The sequence below is a fragment of the Atheta coriaria genome, unplaced genomic scaffold (genome assembly GCF_025399875.1).
Source record: "Atheta coriaria isolate IRGN ID8LTWV9N9 unplaced genomic scaffold, Caltech_Dcor_3.1 hic_scaffold_8_pilon, whole genome shotgun sequence".
NCBI classification, from domain to species: domain Eukaryota; kingdom Metazoa; phylum Arthropoda; class Insecta; order Coleoptera; family Staphylinidae; genus Dalotia; species Dalotia coriaria.
The window spans coordinates 6,183,756-6,204,187 of NW_027045450.1; the positions used below are offsets into that span (position 1 = coordinate 6,183,756).

The 20,432-nt window shown below is 33.4% G+C and overlaps 2 protein-coding genes and 1 long non-coding RNA gene across 3 annotated transcripts in view; 2 read left to right on the forward strand and 1 right to left on the reverse strand.

The window, feature by feature from the left end:
- The window catches only part of LOC135797798 (uncharacterized), an 81,579-nt gene that overhangs the window by 51,620 nt on the left and 9,527 nt on the right, over positions 1-20,432 (reverse strand). Inside the window, exon 2 of the long non-coding RNA XR_010549629.1 lies at positions 17,573-17,679. This is a non-coding gene — a long non-coding RNA (uncharacterized lncRNA). The remainder of the gene's footprint in view (positions 1-17,572; positions 17,680-20,432) is intronic.
- LOC135797794 (uncharacterized) overlaps positions 1-20,432 on the forward strand; it is a 37,761-nt gene that overhangs the window by 11,518 nt on the left and 5,811 nt on the right. Inside the window, 3 exon segments of the mRNA XM_065310315.1 lie at positions 18,189-18,607; positions 18,667-18,819; positions 18,888-18,973. Coding sequence (XP_065166387.1) covers positions 18,189-18,607; positions 18,667-18,819; positions 18,888-18,973 — 658 coding nt within the window.
- On the forward strand, positions 18,982-20,311 carry LOC135797796 (uncharacterized). The gene is made up of 2 exons (XM_065310317.1): positions 18,982-19,109; positions 19,199-20,311. The coding sequence occupies exons 1-2, from the start codon at positions 19,018-19,020 to the stop codon at positions 20,073-20,075; spliced, it is 969 nt and encodes a 322-aa protein (XP_065166389.1). The 5' UTR covers positions 18,982-19,017; the 3' UTR covers positions 20,076-20,311.

The window sequence follows — 20,432 nt, forward strand, 5'->3', positions numbered from 1 at the left end:
AAAATATATTTTAAGATCAACGATTAAAAGTTCAATATTACCATTTAATAATGAGTTTCGTCCTTTTTAAGTTGTGGGTGGCTATAACATTAAAATTTTGTACAAAAAATACTTTCACCGAACCACAAATCGACATCAATACTCTTTTTTTTTGTTGTTGCGATTTTTTGCTTTCACTTAACTAACCATATTTTCAACTATCGTCAAAATTTAAACACGACGATCACGAATTTTATTAACGTATTGGTTTCCGGCCGACAAAAATAACAGATAATTAAGATTCGAAACATCTTATTACGGTTACCTACTTTTCGAAATAAATAATAATTTTATACTTATCATCTGTCGTCACCCAAATCGTTTCAAACATTTTATTGCCTTAAGATATATTTTTTTCAAAACGTTTTTATTATTATCTTAGGTAAACGTCGGATACGTTTCGAATAAATTGGAATATATTAATTAAAAGAATGAAACTTTAATTATTCTAAGCTGTAATTAAAAAGCAATAAACATCTTCCTCATCGTGTCGTCTCGGCTAGGGATCTTTGTGTTTTCTTTCGTGTGTGTTTTGTGTGGAGTAATTTAGTATATCGATGAAAGCTACAAGTAAATAGCTTTCATTTTTTACGGTTTTACTTTCGAGGAAAAATTCGTTGAAATAATTAGATTCACTATTAATAAATTGTTTAAGAAAATCATAAAACATAATTATAATTAAAAAATATTTTATGTTAGTAGATAAAATTTTGTAATCTAATTTTATTTTTCTTGTTTCAGGTGAGTTTTAAGCCAATTATCATAATTTCCTATTTTCATGGTGAGTACACCAGCAAAAGTTCATCAATCAATGCATGTACAAAAAAAATAAAAACAAGAAAGTCTTTATTATGACTTAAAAATGTGTGCAGGATTAAGTAAGCTGCGCATGCGCAGCAAAAAAGATAGATTTGAGTCATATTTAATGGAAAAACGTCAAAATATTAAAATATTATTGAAGAAATACAACAAAAAAGTCTCTAATATGATTAAGTAAGTTGCACATGCGCAGCATAAAATATAGATTTAAGTCATGCTTAATGGAAAATGACTAAAAACATAAAAAAATCTTATTTATAGCATATTAAAATATGATTTTTAATATTTTCGCATTGTGCTTGCGCTTGAGTGAACGGTAAATGTCACATGTTCTTTCTCCGTCCGCAAGGTCGTTCATGGTTATTACGTATTACACGTACGTCCGCTTCGAGCACTGTCACCGGCCGACTCATTATAATTACACTACACTACATACATTCACACCGATACCGGAATAATTTGTATACGCGTGTACGACATTCGACAATAAGCGATTGTGATGGCGATTACGTGCGGATTCACTTTCACTGCCTACCGTGCGCATGTTATGTTACAGAAACACACTGACATCGAATTAGGAATTCACCAAACGCGCAGCAAATTGAACAGAAGAACACAAAAATACATAGTTTACTCGTAGCTGTGTATCGAAAGAGAATTGAAGCATTCAAGCATTGAATTTCGGGAGGAAAATAAAAAAAAAAGCAGCGCGCATAATAGAAGCATGCAGACAGTAAACACAGATAATGCTAGGTTATTTAATCGCAAATTGCGATGCAAGGTATTGGAGTACGCAGACAAGTATGCGCAGAGAGCACGTAATATAGGTTATGTTGGCAATAACATGCCGAAAAAACAGCCGTAAACAATGAAATGTGAACAGGGTAATCATCCAAGCGGATAATAACGCGTGTATTTAAGTAAATGTTAAAGAATGATAGAATGTAAGAGCGGTAAAAAATGCTGGAGTAATAGATGAATGTGTTGCGCATGCGCAATGTTAAGTGACGCATGTGGGCGGAGCAAAATTAACAAAAAATTGAGAAAATAGAATTTTTGTAACTTTAAGGTGGAATATTTCATAAACTAGATAAAATATTAAAAATTTAAAAATATTAGGGTGAAAAGAAATAAATAATTAACTGTGAAACTAAATTTTGTGTTATTTTAAGAAAAAGGGCGGAGTTATGTGCAAAAACATTAAAAAACTAATATTTTTATGAAATTTTAAGTTTGTTTAACAATAACTCAAGCTATAAGCAAAATTTTAATAAAATTTTAACGTAATAATATAAATAATTTATAAATCTATGTACATTTTACATTCTGTTAAAATAACTTTAAGGATGACTAAGTTATAACCTCAAAACGTAAATAAAATCATTAAGATATTAAGTATTTTAGTTTGTCATGCTTTAAAACTTAATTTCCTCCAAAACTTTTTGCATTAGACTAATTAAATAAATATTTTATACCCTTTCAAAAACACTAATTAATTTGCAAGACAAATCTCGCAGTAAATTTCAAGTTATTAACTTCTGCGGTTTACAAAAGCCAACAAAATTTAATAAAAACCCACGAAATTACGTCTCATATAAACGTATATATTTAGACATAATGAGAATGTGAATTAAATTTGAATCAACTATGTGCAACATGTGCAACACCGAGTGTGAAATCGAGCGAGCACCATAAAACGATGAAATTGTCTAAGTTACAATTACACGAAACTCCTATAGAGCTATCGCTATATTCATATAGAATGCGCATGAAAGAATAGAAAATTCTTCACAGCAACACCACAGACATATACACACACCCTTGCGCAACAAGTTGTAGGCGTTCGCTGGCGGCACGTTTTGCTGCTCGATTTCGCCGCGAAGGACCTTGATACGAATATGTCGCAACAATGAAACGCGCACGTTCGGAAAAGTTGCACACTCAAATCGGACGAACCCAAATCACCACTGTGATATGAACTAATAGATAACGAGTCAAAATAATAGACGAAATGAAGAAATTGGTGCAAAAAATTGCGCGAAGATCATAACGCACGACAAGGAATATGACTTAAGTCACACTTGCGCATGCAGCATATTTGCACGCTGGCTGCGGCTTTGTTCGGCGCCTGAGAAGAAAAGATAAACGTTTTGTAATTGTTGTTTCTAGGTGAAGTATGAAGTATGAAGTGTATGGCAACGCCTATTGAAAGTGTTTTAAGTGTTTTAAAGTGGTTTAAACAAAAGATTAGTGCGATAACTGGTCAAGATTCGTCCTTGCTCGCGCTCACCTTTAATTTTTTAATTCGATTTCTTTAATTGCTGTGAGCTGCGAATTTTGCAATGGAGCACGTAAATCATTTCAGCACATTTCAGCTGGAGGCAATTATTAAATAGTTGTAAAGTTTAATTAGCGCATTGTGAGTTGTGTTCGGTGATTGTCAGTTATTAACGGTAATTTTCGTGGCACGGAATCAACTTTAACATTTAGTGCAAGTTTTTTCTGTCTTAAATTAAACTTAAATTATATATATACTTAATGTTTAAGGTTAAATCTTTAAACTGTTATAACTTAAGTTCTAAAAGTACTATCGACTTGAATTTTGCGGTATTGTTTAAAGAATTTATTTATTTATAAATGGTAAAAATTTAAATAATTAATTGTTAAAAATAATTAAGTTATAGTCATTATAAAAGTCAAGATAAAATATGCTTTAAAACATGCTAATTTGTAATTTTAACCTCAAATATTTCATAAACTAAGTAATATTTTTTAACAAAATTTACAAGGATTAGAAGAAAGACTATTATTTTACATTTAGTAAAAATTTGATCAAATTTACTCGAAAAACAACCGAGTTATTGAGTAAAAACCGTAAAAAAATATTTTTCCGTATAAATCATAGTTTAAACTTTAAATTGTTATAACTAATGTTCTAAAAACACTATCGACTTGATTCCCTCGACATTATTTACTAAATTTATTTATTTACAACTGGTACAAATTTAAATAATTAATCATTAAAACTAATCAATTTATAATCATTTAAAGATAAAATATACGTCAAAATATGCAAATTTTTAACTTTAACCTCAAATATTTCCTAATCTACAAAATATTTTTAAACAAAATTAACACAAATTCCAGACAGACTATTAATTTAAATAAATTTAAAATTTGATCTAATTTACTCCAAAAACAACATAGTTATTGCTCTAAAAACTCTCTTGTTCCGCATAAATCGTGGGAAAAATACTCGAAAACAATTAATTTTAATTAATCCCAATCAATAAAATCACTCTAGCGCTTAATATGTTATAACCAAGTATGAACATGATATAGTAATTTAAAATTAAAGATAAATTACGGCCGTATTCTCGTGTTTTGCAAGAAAAAGGAAGCGAGACAAAAGAATCGAACGCAAACGCGCTCGAATCAGGATTTAATAGAGATTGTAAGGTCGTTGAGTACCACACCCAAACGAGTGGCGGCTGGCAACACGCATAAGTCCGAGCGTCCGCCGACGACGGCGAAAGAAAAATGTTATTAACGACAAGAAAGAACAAACAACAAACGAGCCACACGAGACACGCCGCGCTGGGCAGCAGAGAATGAGTTACACATATTACATATTCATACGTAATGACTAGCGGTAGAGTTACAGTTGAGGTTATGCAGCGCGACCTTGCAAATTTAATTTTAATTTAAACTTCCAACGCCAACATAATTATTACTAGGAACGAGGAACTTCTAAATTTAGATATTAATTCGCTTTTTTTATAGACAAAATTCATTAAATTGTTTGCCAAAAGAATTACTTGAATGAAATTTGAACTTTAAACGTAAATATCTCAATTATCATCCAAAATTTTTATAAAATTGTTTTTGGCATGTGTAGGTGGTTTAATTATCTGTGAGTAGTAATAATTTCATTAAATTATAAACAAAAATAATAAAGTTACAAAACAAAATGTAAAAAATTTCAATGTTTTGTGTGGATTTGTATGTTACTGCGCACTTTGTTAATTAATATCTCAGATTCCATTAGGAATTATGAAATGCAATTTTGGTACGATTTAAGATAATTAATTATCTACATGTTAAAAAACTTTCAACAAAAATTTATACAAAATGGCGAAGTTATAAACCAAAACATAACGAATTTCATGTTGCAATCTTAAAATGAATGAAATATTATTATACTTTGAAGTTTAGTAATTAATTAATCAAAAACCAAGAGGAATTTAAAAATATAATTTAGCAACAATTTATATCGCGTAATCTTCTATCATTGTAAAAATTTTAAGCTAAATTTGATTAAAAATGGCGACGATAGAAACAAAAAAGTAAAATAATTCAAAATCATTTTTAAAAATTATACAAATTCAACTTTAACAATTAATTTCCAAAAAACAATAACAAATTTTTTAAAAATTCTTTCTGAAATGTTTTTATCAACTTTTTAACTATACTCATAAAAAATTCCAAACAAATCCTATAAATAATAACAACGTTACAGTTCAATAACCAAACAAAAACCTTGCAATGATTTTTTCCAATCTGTTTACAGATTTCTTCAAGGAAATATAAACCCAACTCAAGCTGGTTTTAATAAGTTTCCAAATGATTTCGTCTAACTTATTCACTGCTCATTGACTTTCATTGACTTCGCAGCTCGAATTTGCCGATTTGCCACGTTATGCTATACGCGTTTATCGCCGTTCACGCTTTGGTTAATTACTCACTCGAATTATGCATGACTAGATACGAAAAGTGCGCTCACATTGAAAAACGCTCTTTCAAGATTTTCAACATCAACCGTCAACTTCCGCTGTTTTAATATTCGAAATAATTATATTTATACTCATTGCACTGATTGGAAATATCAAGTTATGAGCATACTTGTAAGATGCGCGGAAGTGGCTTAACTCGATAAGTCACTTTACTTTACTACTAAGAGTAAGAGTGTAAGGGGAGACATGATTTAGTTATGCTCATGTTTTCTTGTTTTCGTGTTTTGCGTTCGAAACCAATGCGCATTTGTTTTCGTAGTTTGTGAGTGTGCGCAGACGATTTAGGAAATTGGTGCGAGCACTTTCACTCGTTCCTTTCCTCATCGCGTTACGTGCGCGCCGGGCAATTTTTGCTCCGCATATTCAAATTTTCAATGCTCAACAATTGCACAATGTGACTTTAGGCAGCGTAAGTTAACTTAAACCGGCATAAAATTGCACCCGAACATAACCTAAGCTGACTTAACCTAAGTAATGCTACCGGAAGTAATAATTAGCGCATTTTCCAATTAGACATATTTCTAATCTTCAATGACCGGCTGAAAATGTTGAAATTGTTGAAATGTTAGAAAGTCACAACATCAATACACAAGAAAGTACCAGAGATGCGATGGTATCGACAACGCGCGCCGCCATGAAGAGATGTTCGCCTTGATATTATTACTTTTCTAAGCGTCGCGCCAAAGACACTAACGACGTTGATTAGATTGGATAGGCATGCAAATATCGCAAATATGCACGTATTACATTTGATTTTGCGCGCCGCACACTTTCGATCGCCATTTATTTCGAATCATTGCCATCGTGCCATGCAATTTAAATTAATAATCTTTCACCGTGGCGGCCATTTTGTTATGTGTGATGCATGTAAAGGCACAACAAGCCGAAGTAATCTTGGACGTAATTATAGGTTATGGGTGCAGGATAATTCAAGTGAAATTTTGTTCATTTGTGAATGACATTTTTTACTTTTTGGTCAATAACGACGTCATTTGTTGTTAGATTTTCATAAAATTTTCACCAGTTATTAACAATAAACTATAGAAAATAGTGGTAAAAAATAAAGTCGTAATTTATTGTTAATTTATGAGATATTTAATGTTAAAATCGAAGAAATATGAATTGAGGTGAAACTTTTTGATATTATTGGCAATAACTCTGCCATTTTGAATTTGTAATTAACTAAAATTTTACACAATATAAATAAATAAATTCTAAATCACAGATTAAATTTTCGTATTAAAATCAAATTTAATTTATGCATTATTAATTGTCAAAGATGAAACAGATGCACATTAAAACATTTTCTGTTTTAGAAATTTTACTTTCTTTTAACAAAAACCTCCGCCATTTTTATTTATATTTTAATCAAATTTTTACACAATCAACTTGAATAACCTACCAACACTTCTATAAAACTTTAAATTAAAAATTCTCAATATTTTGGCAGTAATTAATTATCAAAAATATAAATAAAATAAAAATATTTCAAACTCCACTACAACAATATTCCGCGCCATCTAATTTCATAATTATTCATTATCCACGCTGTGAATTACATAATCTAACATTGTTAACCCACAAACTGGTCTAACACCATAACGAATTTTTAACTTGCACTTAACATCCGATCCGATTCCACAAAATCTATTTCTTTTGTACGTTTGGCAGACAAAACACAACCTTAAACTTGATGCAATCGCAACATGGCCGCAATCGGCCGCCATCTTTTGTCTGCCATTGTTTCGTTTTCATTGGAATGCACTTTGCTTTCACCCTATATCGCGTGCGCGTGTGGCGCAAACGGAGCATGACATGCATTAAAACTCATTTAATTCGAGCCGATTATGTCTTAATGACCAAATGACTTTGAGAATCTCCTCTAAACGCGCGCGTCAGGTGCGAATGGCGTAACATCTTCGACTTTGACTTCTCATCTCATTCTCGTGGTCGTTATTGTTATACCTCAACTTGGCCTGCCCGCCGACCACTCACCGATTCAATTAAGACGCATTAATTATTACCGCCTATGCATATTGTCTGTGCGTCCGATTGTATTCTCCCAACGCTACTGTTGTCGTTGTTCTCTGTGATTATGAGGTTATGTTACGGTGCAGAATTAATGTGAGGTTATATTAGCTACAAATTGAGGTTGTGGCTGCGTCGCCGAGATGAAACGCATTAGATTACACGAGTGCATTGTTTTTGTTTGTTTTGTGGAATTTTTGTTATGTTCGTGCGCTTGCGTAATGAGCGAAGTAGAGTGAATGCGTGCATGGCGGCTGCGTACGGTGGAGTTTAACGAGTTCCTGATATTTTTGCATAATTGCCTTTCCGCTAGCGCGCTACAATCGCTTCAACGGGCAAATGACAGGAGAAGCAGAACACACGCGACACATGCGATTCGAACGCCATCAAACAAGCATCATACGAACTACGAGCTAATTTAGATACATAAGTTGATTTTGTTTGCTTTTTGGTGTGAAACTTCGTCATTTTAAGTTGAAATAACACGAAAAAATTAAAATTGGTTAATTATTAGTTGATAAACCCGTGGATATTAAAATAAATTATAAATTTTATTTATTTGCTGAGAAAATTTAAACTAAAATCTACATAAATTTTAATTTTGGATATAAAAAATTAACTTTTCACTTTTTTGAATTTAAAATCGCTATTTTAACACAAATTGCTCTGAAATTTTTATTCTATGCTAACAATTAGTTGTTATAAACAATATTTTCTAGATTTTTACAATACTACATCCCGTTATTACGTAATTAAATATCAAAACTAAAAATTAACTAATTGTTTTCAACTTCTGGATTTTTTTACTTTTAATTGCTGCAGCGGTCATTATAAATCAAAATTAATTAAATTTTTTGTAAAATACAGCTGAATAGTCAGACTAACTCATAAAATTAAAATTATACAAAAATATTAAACAGTTTCTGATTTATCGCAATTCAAAGTAGGAAATGTAATTTTCTTTAAATTTACATTTATTCCCATATTAAAACATAAACCTTCCTCGACATTTACGTAACTACAATCTTACTCGCAGTTCAATAAAACGCAGAAAATCGCTAAAACTTAATCCACAATCCAGAGACTCCAGATGGCCGACCCGCAGCGCACTTTACGGCTTTATATATTTCAATTATCTGAAAGATGCCGGCGATGCAAAAGCGCCTTATTTACGAGCCAATTCGTTCCGTAGGTGACATTTACTCCACTCTCTGCAGCACCTCAAGTGGTTCTCTAGTCGCAAGTGCTTATTTGGTTGCGGACCTGGGTAGCGCTCAGCTATAACTATAACTATAACTATGACTCAGCAATTGATGTCTGCGCTTTTTTTCACTAAGTCTAAAGCTAAGTAAAGTTAAACCTGGTGGTCACTCGAGTGTCAACTTGCATGACCATAGTGTGTAATCCTACGCCAATTCAAGTGCGCGCCGCCGCCATTTTGAATAAAACGCCACCGCGATAAATATCCGCATATTTATAAACGCAATAAAATATAGGCGTGCGTTGTGTGTTGGATAGCGAGCTAGGTGGGCTGCGAACAGGATGCGGTGCAGTACAATATAACCTAACTTAACCTATGTTAAGAAAAGAAAACAAAACAAACGCAAATCGCGGTTGGTGCGGTAATGTGAGTGGATGCCATGCGGGACGACAGCGCCATTGATATAAACGTGAATATAAATGACACCAAGTCACAGCGATAGCAAAATAAGTATAGGGGAATTTTTTGTTTTGGTTAATCTCTCATAACTTCGCCATTTTGAATCGTATTATGGTGATATTTTCAGAATATGGAGAGAATTAAGTATAGAATATTTTAATGCAACTTGGATTCTATAATTATATTTAGTTTTAAAGCAATTTATTGTTAAAATAGAATTTTTGAGAAAAAAAATTTTTTTTGGTGAAAACTGTATAAGTTTTTTATCAATAACGTCGTCATTTTTGATATTATTTTGCCCAAAATTTCACAGAACATAAAAAATTAATTAATACAATTAAAACCTAAATTTGGTTATAAAATACTCAATCACTAAGGAGTAATTAATTGTTAAAGTTAAAATTTGACTTTTTCTTGAAATTAAAACAAAATTACTTGTAATGTCGCCATTTTTAATTAAATTTTAACCAAATTCTCACATCATATCACTAATTTACTATAAAATCAGAATATTTTCTTTTCTCTAAAATACATTTCATAAAAGTCGATTTCTTGACCAACAAATAGACTTTAAATAAACCTATCGCATTATTTCGCATCACAACATAACCAAACAAAATAAAAACAAGCACAAAATAGCAACGATATGTAAAGTGAGTAGATGCAATGCGGGACACATATCCATTGATATAAACGTAAATATAAATGGCACCCAAGCATCGCACACAAAGCTCAAAGTCGAAGCAAAGCCAGAATGTTAAGACGACGTGAAATAAGAAGAGCAAATAAAATGCATTTTGCAAAGTTAACGTATTCCCTTGCACAACGTGAAGCACACAGGTCGTCGGGCGAAAACAAATGCGCCGTTTTGTGTGGGCCCATTACTACGACTTTGATATAGGCAAACAGCGCAACAAAATAACGAACACGTTACACACACATAAAAAAGAACAAAAAACACAAACGCATGTATCTTTCGATACACAGTATACGTACGAGTATATGTTTTTTTGTTAATCGTTAGTGTTTTGTTAACCATACAAAAGTATCAGTTTTCAAAAGGATCGCCTTGCGCAGCGCGCTGAGAACAAACATTAATTTTCTTGCGAACGAAAATGATGATCATGACTATCATGACAACACGTTTTCGATCCGTACGCGCAGCGTCTCACAGCGCCTCCATTACATAATTATTCATTAGCTACGCTCGCAGCAATGTGTAATCTAACGATTTTAACCTACAAACGCATCGGAACGAATTTTTAACTCTTTTTACGGCCTGCTGCGATCAGTATTTGTTAAAAAATACGTTAAAAATTATTGGGACTCGGCGTGTGGAGTAAAATTAAATGCAGATGCAATGGTATTATTTAGTTTTATGATGATTTAGTTTTTAATAAGATTTGGAACGAAATCATAAAGCAATAAGTTTCACTGCATCGAAATTGTAATTTCCAATTTTACTTTCATTTTCTTAAAGATCTATAAAAAATAATTGCATACAAAAATAAAAACCTATTTACTAACTAATTGTTTATGTTTTGAAAGAAATAATAGTATATTTCAAGTAAAATTTGCAGTGTTACAAGACAAAAACGTAAAGTAATCATTGATTTTTAAATATTTACGTCGTTTTTTTAAGTTTAATGTTTGGTAATTTATAATTCAAAATCTAGGTAGAATTTTGCAACAAAAATTTACACTGACATTTAGTAACTAATTGTTTACATTGTGTAAAAATTTGGTAGAAAAATATTTCAAAATGGCGAAGATGTAAACAAAAACGTAAAATATGTCGGAATAATAATTTCAATAAAAATAACTAACTTTGGTAATTAATTTCTCAAAATCTAATAAAATTTTTAAAACAAAATTAACACCAATTATTCATTAACTAATTGTGTATATAGTGTAAAAATTTGGTTGAAATTCGATTAATAATAACCAAGATAAAGACAAAAATAAATAAAAACGCTTGCAAAACATTCTGCCTTTTAAATGACATAAAAATCAAAACTAAATCAAAGTAAAATACCTCTCTCACTATTTCTTCACTAATTCTAAACGTTGTAAAACATATTTTATTATGATTAAAGTAAAAACAAACAGCGGTATACATCAAACAAACAACACCATCAAACCACCGTAAACTCTTCACTAAAACCCAAATATCAACATTTCATCGCTGCCTAGGTGGCTTCAATTACCGCTAATCACCGCAACGTAATGAATTTGTTTTATTGTTGCACTCACACGTGATTGTTTAACGATCGTGCCAAGCGAAAATTATTATCTCGGCCCGCTCACTAGTTAAACTAAACTTGCCAACATCACACAGCTCTAAAAGGACCGAAGACAATAAAATATAAAAGCAAAACGCTCGCGTGCATCACATACTCATAAAAGTCTAAATTAAGTTATATTTCAATCTTATGCTTGCTTGAGCTAACTTCAGTCTCCACCGTTAGGTGGAGCTGACAATACTTCTGCGTCTTGAATAATAAGCCAGTTGTATATAAGCCATGGCAGGTCAATGCAGTATTTGTCAAGCCAGTAGGTGTGCTGATGAGACCTCTAATGGTCGAAATAGCTATCCACATCAGGCTTGACAAATACTTGCATTGACTTGCAATGGTTTAGTAAAAATATCGTTTTGGCGATATTGTGAGGGTATAGCGTACAGTAAGTGTTTACTTAACTTTACTCAGCTTATATCTTTTATTCTTCTTGTGTATTCTAGTGTATTTATAGAGTTGACTAGTTGTACGAGTAGAAGAGGTTGACAAATATGTCGGCCGGCATCAAATTTACAACTATCACATATTCTCGGCGCGAGGTGACGCTTATTGCTCGCTGCGACATTTTTTACGACGTTTATGCTAAACGAAGTAAACTTGACGGTAAAACGGCGGTTAAAAGAAAGTGATTGTGTCACAATCTCACAATTATTCACAGGAGAACGCTGCTATTTTTTTTCATTCAAAGTGTGAGTGTGAATAATTGGGTGAAACTTAATTTTTAACATTAATTTTTTATGTTTTTGTGTACTCACATATTAACGCAGAGTAGTAAAGTAGACCTCGTTAACTGGTGTAAAAAGTATTTCATTAACACTTAGAGTTGTTAAGATATTACGGTTTTAATTATATTTTACGCGTTTCACTATTATTACGACGTACGCGAATGAAAACTAGAGAAGAACTGAAATGTTTTGCGATTGTAAACGGATTGCAATGCGGCAGAGCGATAAAAACAAGTTTTGTGATAGTGATAAGAAGAGTTGAAGTGTAAACAAGTTAATTTGCGTGCATAAGACGCGTTGAATTTGCGAATAATAGAATTATGCATTTATTTCAAGAATAAAAATTTAATACAGAACGCGCGCTTATTGCAAATTAAATATTAATTAAGAAAAATTATAAATAAATGATAAATGCATGGAGAATAATTATTTTAACAGAAAAAAATCGAAAAAATGTAATACTGTCCAAATATGAAAAATCTGAGCAATCTGAGCAAAGAACTCAACACTGACGTCATGCATAATGGCGCGAATTTTGAAATCATAACCTAAAATGTTAGTTTTTCCACAATAAACCAAAATTTCCCCAAAAATAACCTAAATTCATATAAAAATCCCTTTTTTAATCAAAAAACTTTGAAAATAAAACAATTTTTTGTTTTTCTGTAAATTTTTATATTAATTAATGTTTTTGCTAAAATAAATCGCAATCCACGCAATAACCATCGAGATAATTGCACATAAAGCATGAAAAAATATTTGTTTCACCAGTAATTAACTCGTTATGTAAATTTTAGCGCGTAAAAAGACTTGATAACACTCGGTAAAATTAAATTCCGTCATAATTAACTTTCGAATGGCTCGTTGAAGCGCCAACACATTGAAATCGACAACAAGCTACAGCTCCCCAGCGCCGTGTGTCTTTTATTCGGTTGATATTCTCTCATTATACAAATTCTATAGAATAGACTTGAGTATAGAGAGACCGCCATGCTCACTAAACTTCTAAACTATGCAACTGTTGAAAACTTCCCAACACTGTGCATCGTAACCCAACAATCGCGGTGCGCAACGCAAATTAATTACAAATTGCATTATTATTGCAATAATAATTTAATAAATTATTGAATGATTAACTCACTCAGTAATATTTATTAATATAGTGAATATTATTACTAAATGAATAAAGTTGAATACACGGATAGTTGTTTCTGATTCAGTGATTATTAATAATTAAATTTTATTTTATGTATGTATAGAAATAGAAATAATTACTGTACAGTAAAGTAAGTAATATCACATGTTGATTGAAAGTGTGCGGCGTGTGCGCAGTGGAAGTTGGCTTAGCGTCTAGGTGTACTTTCGAATGAACGTTCCAGTTTACAGCACGAAATGCATGCCATATAAGTGGAAGTAAACTATATTACTTGCTCTAGTATAACGATTTTATAGTTGCTTATTTTTTTTATCAAAGTCTAAGTGTAAAAGTAAGTGTGGGAAGTTATGTAATTGACGGAAAAATATGCAAATGTGCTGAAAGTATCCAATGAATTAACTAATTTGATATGGAGACAATAATAGACTTAAATCTAGTATTTTAGTTAAAGTAATGATGGAGGTTACTTAAGTAAAGTCATAAAAGCATCAGCATAGGAAAATGAAGCTCCTAAAATGAATAATTTAATATTCTCTTACAACATTCATAATTGATTGTAATAATTGCAACAAAAAGGTGGTAATTATTCTGTAAAACATAAAGAAATAAATTTTGCACGTGAAACTATCTCTCTAGTTATGGATTGCCTTAAAATGTTCGTAATTTCGCATAATATGACTTAAGTTTAATTATTAATTAACTTAAGACGACATTTCTTCATAAAGACATAAAAATATTATTATAATGTTAATAATAATACTTTTATGTAAAGTCAAATACGCCATGACGGATATGACTTAAGTAAAGTCATAAAATAACAAACTTTGCAATACAACACCAACTAAACTCGTAAAATCATTAAACTTAGAACATACATAACTAATTACACTAATACCCTTCTAATTCCACTTATTCTAGTTTAAATTCTCTCAAACACACATTGATAAATCACCTAGCGTCGAGAATCGAGAGTGTTAGACATTATTAAGATATCAATCAATCCGTTCGCACCCAACTGCAACCAAAACCAACCAACACTAAACATAATTCAGTAGTTGTCTAATCGTCTGCAGTCTAAGTCTCTAAACTTTAATCTAATACCTTACTGAGTAACATATCCGAAAGGCGTTGCTGTTGCTGTTGCATGTCGACGAGTTAAACTATATACAAGTTAATAAATGACAAAAGAAATGGACAACAGATTATGTGTTACCGAACGGTGAATGGCTCGGGCAATATGGTCCAGGCTGAGCGTTTGGTTTGTCATTGTGAACAGCACTTATGTAAAGTCCGAAGTAAAAGTAAAATGTGTCGAAATGACAACAACCCGACCAGTCCACCGACCACCCGAGTCGATTACATATGAATTATGTGTCTCTCGCGCACACGTTCACATTTTACGACGTTTATTCTTGAATGAGTTTATAGAATAGACTTCAGAAATTGATTTGAATTGCTGGGTATTGTTGTATTCACGTAATCGCCAAATCAGTCCACAGATACACACGCAGGTTATGTCGTGTAGTCGTGATCTGTCAGTTTGCAACTTTCTAACATTTCTATCTATCAAATTATGTGTAACAGGTCACAATCTGGTCACGATATGGTAATACAATTAAAATTATGATAGTTTTTGAGGTGAAATTCACGTTTTTCAATCGGATTTTATACCCAATACCAACGCATCGTTGAATAAATAAATATTCCTCAAATGTCAAGATTTCGTTAATAATAATTGACATTTCAGCCGAAATTGGTGCACAAGTTTCGTCATTGAATTCAATTCGTTGAAGCAGAAAAAAAAACAAGCAAAAACCTTACCTAACCTTCTATATTTTTTAGATCAAATAACTTAAGTCATTAAAGTGTGACTTAAGTAAATAAAAATTCCTAGTTTACGCTAAAATACTTAAAATACCAGTTTGGTGCAAATTTCTTCGTGCTCGAGATTTTTTTGCACTCGTTTCTGATATTTATCGCCATTTCAAGGTTTCAACACTACATAAGCTACTTTAAAATTGTTCAAATTTTTAAGCACAACACGTGCTGCCATTTCCTATTTAAAAACAAAAATTTTATTGCTTTAATTAACTTTTATCGTTAAAATAACTAACAATTTCATCTAAAAACTTCTTCCTTGGTTAAAAAAGAAATTATGCAATGTTATAATACTTTAAAATCCATTAAAATCATCATTTTGAGTATTTGTCTTCCATTAGGATGTTGTAGTTACACTCGAACGCCATCTAGTGAGTAGCTCATGAAGTACGTACGCACATGTCGCGGAATTTACATAATAGAAAGTCACATTGCAAGCGTGCACGATTGTGACCTAAATATGCGCATAAAAACGTTACACTTAACGCAGAAAAAACATTATTTTTATTTTAAGGTTAAATTGAGTAAACATAGGTTACCATCGCGAATCTGACGATGATGCTTCACTTTCTCCGCAATTGATTTGTGCTCGTGATGTACTTTTTCTTAATCGCTTGCAATTTTATCGCTTCAATCGTCACGCCGGTGACAAAATGGCGTGAAACAATCGACGATCACACCAGTGACACGCTCAATCTATTCTGAGAAGTGTTTAGACTTTCTCTGACTCAAAATATCACAATCTATAAATTACAAGTTGTATCTAGTTAATATCAGTGCGTAGATGGCGCCACTTTGGTGGATTTTGTGCAATACTTTTTTCTGCATTGTGTTGCGCTTGAATACGTCATGTTGCAATTGTTGTTAATTTTTTTTCGCGTTGCTTGTCCGCGGAATTATAACAAATTGCACTTTTGCAACGCGTTTGCGCTAAACAAACGATGATTATGCTGGCGGTGCTGGTGTTGTTCGGTTGCGAAAACAAAAATTAAACTAATTTATTGTCGGCGCAATTTTCACAACATTGCCAAGACGCCAAGTTTCCAACGGGCGTAAATTGTAAATCACTTGTGCATTTATTACCATTTTAATACGCGTCGGATACGATACGAATTCAATTGGTATTCGAACGGTGAATGCGTTCATAGAAAAGCGCCGTGAACCTTGAGAACGAAAACGACGATGAAAAGATTTAGATTTCCAAGCAAACAAACGAACAACGTCGACAACAAGCGACTCGCGATTGTTTCGTTTTCAAAACCGTTCAATTTTTTCATCGTTAAACTAGCACTTCAGCAAAGGAAATAGTTCAAAGAGTATGATTGCACATTTCAAATACTTTGTGTTGAGTATTTATATTATTATAACAACAAGTTAATAAAATTATAACGCTGGCGGTGCAATGGAGATAATCGTGCGTGTTGAAAGTGCGCATAGAATTGTGGGGTTATGTCAGGTAAAATTTACGCCGCATAAATCATCTGATTATATTTGAATCAGAGTAGTGCTCATGTGGTATTATATCTCGGATGAAAGATTATGGAAATGTCTAACAGATTTTATAACTTACTGCGTTGCTAGATGGGTTTTTTTTGAAAAACTTAAAATTAGGTGGACAGGAACTGTGCTTGTAAACGCCTGAGTCACTACATGTATAGGCAACCTAACATACACCAAAAATAAACCCAGCCGTGTATAAAAAGAATTGTCGCGGCAATAACGCGGCAAGTTGCGAACAGAATTGTGGGGTTATGTCAGTTATAACTTTCACCAAATAAGTCAAGAGATTACATTTGAATCCGACTAATGTCCACGTATACGAATATTAATAAGAATAGATAATGCCTTTGTCTAACGATTTTTATAACTTACTGCATTGCTGGCTTGGTTTTGGTTTGGAAAAACTTAATATTTGGGTAGACAGGAACTGTGCTTTTAAACGTCTGTGTCACTACATGTATAGGCAACCTAACATACACCAAAAATTAACCAAGCCGCGTATAGAAAGAATTGTCGCGACAATAATGCGGCAAGTTGCAAACAGAATTGTAGGGTTATGTCAGTTATAATTTTCACCAAATAAATCAACAGATTGCAGTTGAATCCGACTTATTCCGATGTATCAGAATACCGTTAAGGGTAGATAATTTAATTGTATACTGATTTTGACAACTTACTGCGTTGGCTGAAGGGTTTTTCTTAGTGAAAACTTCATTTTCGCCTGGACCCCACACGCTGTTACCAACACTTGAATCACGACATGAATAGGCAACCAAAAATACACCTGAAAACACACAAAAATCAAAACCAAGTGTTTCAAACAATAAAAACAACATTTTTATTAAAAACCTTGGAAATTAATTAATGTACCTTAATTAAATAATGCAAAATAGCCATAAATAATAAATTCAACGTAAAACAATGTAATTCGAATGCTGTTTCACGATATTTCTTGTATATTTATGATTTTTATTGCTTTGACGTGTTTGCATGTTGAAAAAGTGAAACTTGTTACACTTTATGTTAGATCCGCGCAATTGTGCGCTCGATTACGCTCTTGGTGTTCGTACATTGTATGCAGTTGTATTGTGATTGCAATATGGCTGCACGCCTGACCCACTAACCTTTATCACGCGCGCCGACAATAAATTCAATGCATTCACTCAACATACAATCAAACAAAGTCGAAACATAACCACAATAAACCATTATGACTGCGTAACCTGTCCACGCATACACAAACAAACAAAAATAAATTTTAAAAAAAAACATAACCAAACATTTTGTCTACAGGTTTCTGTACGGCACAGAGAAAACTACCCCGCACGCAACCGGTGACAACCGAAGTAAAAACGGGGGTGAATTTCGACTGTCCGGAAGAATTCGGCTACTACCCACACCCTACTGACTGCACACAGTATTATGTGTGTGTGTTCGGCGGAGCATTGCTTGAATCATGCACTGGGGGATTGATGTACAGTCATGAACTGCAGACCTGTGATTGGCCAAGAAATGTAGGGTGCGATGCTGGTGAAGTAAGTGCTGCCACCGCAGCGGCAACTTCACCACCTGCTAGTACCCAACAACACACACGTCAAAGGTATACTCCCCCACCACCACCTCCACAACCCGCCGCCATTGTTACCTCCAGGGGTCAACCGAGACAACTTCATCATCAGCAACAACAACAACAACAACAGGATATCATCAAAGTAAATTATTAATTTATTAAAAGAATAAGAAGTGAAAAATTGAGGTTATGTATGTTTAGCAACAGCAATTGTATGAAGATGCCGAAGAAACACTTCCACCAGCTGAAGAAGTTGAGAGTGATCGTCAACAGAGGGTCTACCGTGGTCAACCCTCTACAATTGGACAAGTTCAACGCGATAGAGATGGTTTAAGAAATTCTAACGCAATTCCAGTAAGTTAAAACAAAAGAATACTTAATACTTAAGTTAAGTCACTTAAACTCTACTTAAATGTCAATAGACTTATAGTGGAAGAGCTGAGAAGATCGGCATCATCTCATTCGGAACTGGTCAACAGCAAGCAGCTCAACCGATCCAACAATACAGGTAAGAGTCCAAATGACTTAAGTCAACTCAATGATGAATAAACAATGTTTAGCCCTGAGATAAACTTAATTGACGTGACAAATGACTTACGCCGACGACGCAGACGCAAAAGACAAGCGCCATCCTCACCAAGAAGGTAAACTTTGAAGGATACTTGACTTAATCGAGTACTATACTAAGTCAATGACTTCGGTGACTTAGTGACATGACTTTGTTGATTCACAGTCGTCTTCAAGACAACGCGACGCCTTGGCATGGCAAAATGGCCTTTGCGATATCGCGACCCACAAATCATCATCACCATCATCCTAACCCTCATGGTCCCACCCATCCTCAATCAGTAGTGCATAAATTTCACGTGAGCAGTTTTAATTATCAACCTGGGAAGCAGGATGATTTCCAGCCTTTTATACCTGCGTATCAGCAGACATCTCAGGGTCAACCAGGTCAACATGGGTCACATAACCCTCAAAGGGTTAAACCTGTGGGTGGTCTTCCCAAAAAGTTGAAAAATGAAAATTTTGCGTTTTTTAACATTCAGTATGTGCCTAAGGGATTGACCACAACTACTTTGAAATATCCTCAGTATTTCAATGCTCCTCATGTGGGTGGTAAACAACAGTCACCTTCACCCTTTGGTTTAACAAATTTAAAGGAACCCCCGGGTGGTTCTAGTAGCTTCAGCCATTTTGGGACATTTGATGTGTTTAATAAGAAAGAAACTGAAGCGATAACCAAAAAATACCGAAATGACCTTCATCAAGGTGACCCGCATAAAATAACCCCCAGACCTCAGGATATCAAATTAAACTCAACCCAAGTGAAACCAGAGTTTTTATCACCTCCGAAATTGAATCTCGAAGAGGTCCTAGAAAGGATCCGTGAGAATCAACGAGCAAAAGTGAATCAGACTGTTGTAACACACTACACGACCTCGCGACCGTTACGCGTTGGTAACCTTAATGACGAATACTACTATTACGACTACGAGGACGATGACGATGTTGACGCAGACGATGACAAAAAGGTCACATCTGCATATTCTAGTCACAAAAATCAATCAACATCCAATCATCCCGAAAATTCCAGTGGGGAGGTTTAGCTGATGATGAAGAATATTACTACGAAGAGTATGATTACCCCGAGACCACACCTTCAATCTCCCCTGAAGAGAAATCAAAATGGGAGACGAAATATTCATCAAGATATAATGAAAAACTTCAGAATATTACTATGACCACACAACCTCCCAAACAGTTTATTAAGCTGCATAATCATAAAATGACCACTGGTATTCCCATAACCACCATACCACCAACTAAACCACCGAAAAATAAATTCTACATCACTAAAAACCCTTCCCCTGCAAAAACCCCAAAAGTTTTCCTTGAAATAATGTCTACTACTACAACAATGGCCTCACCACCTCAGATGAAGTACACGGTACGACAAAGACAAC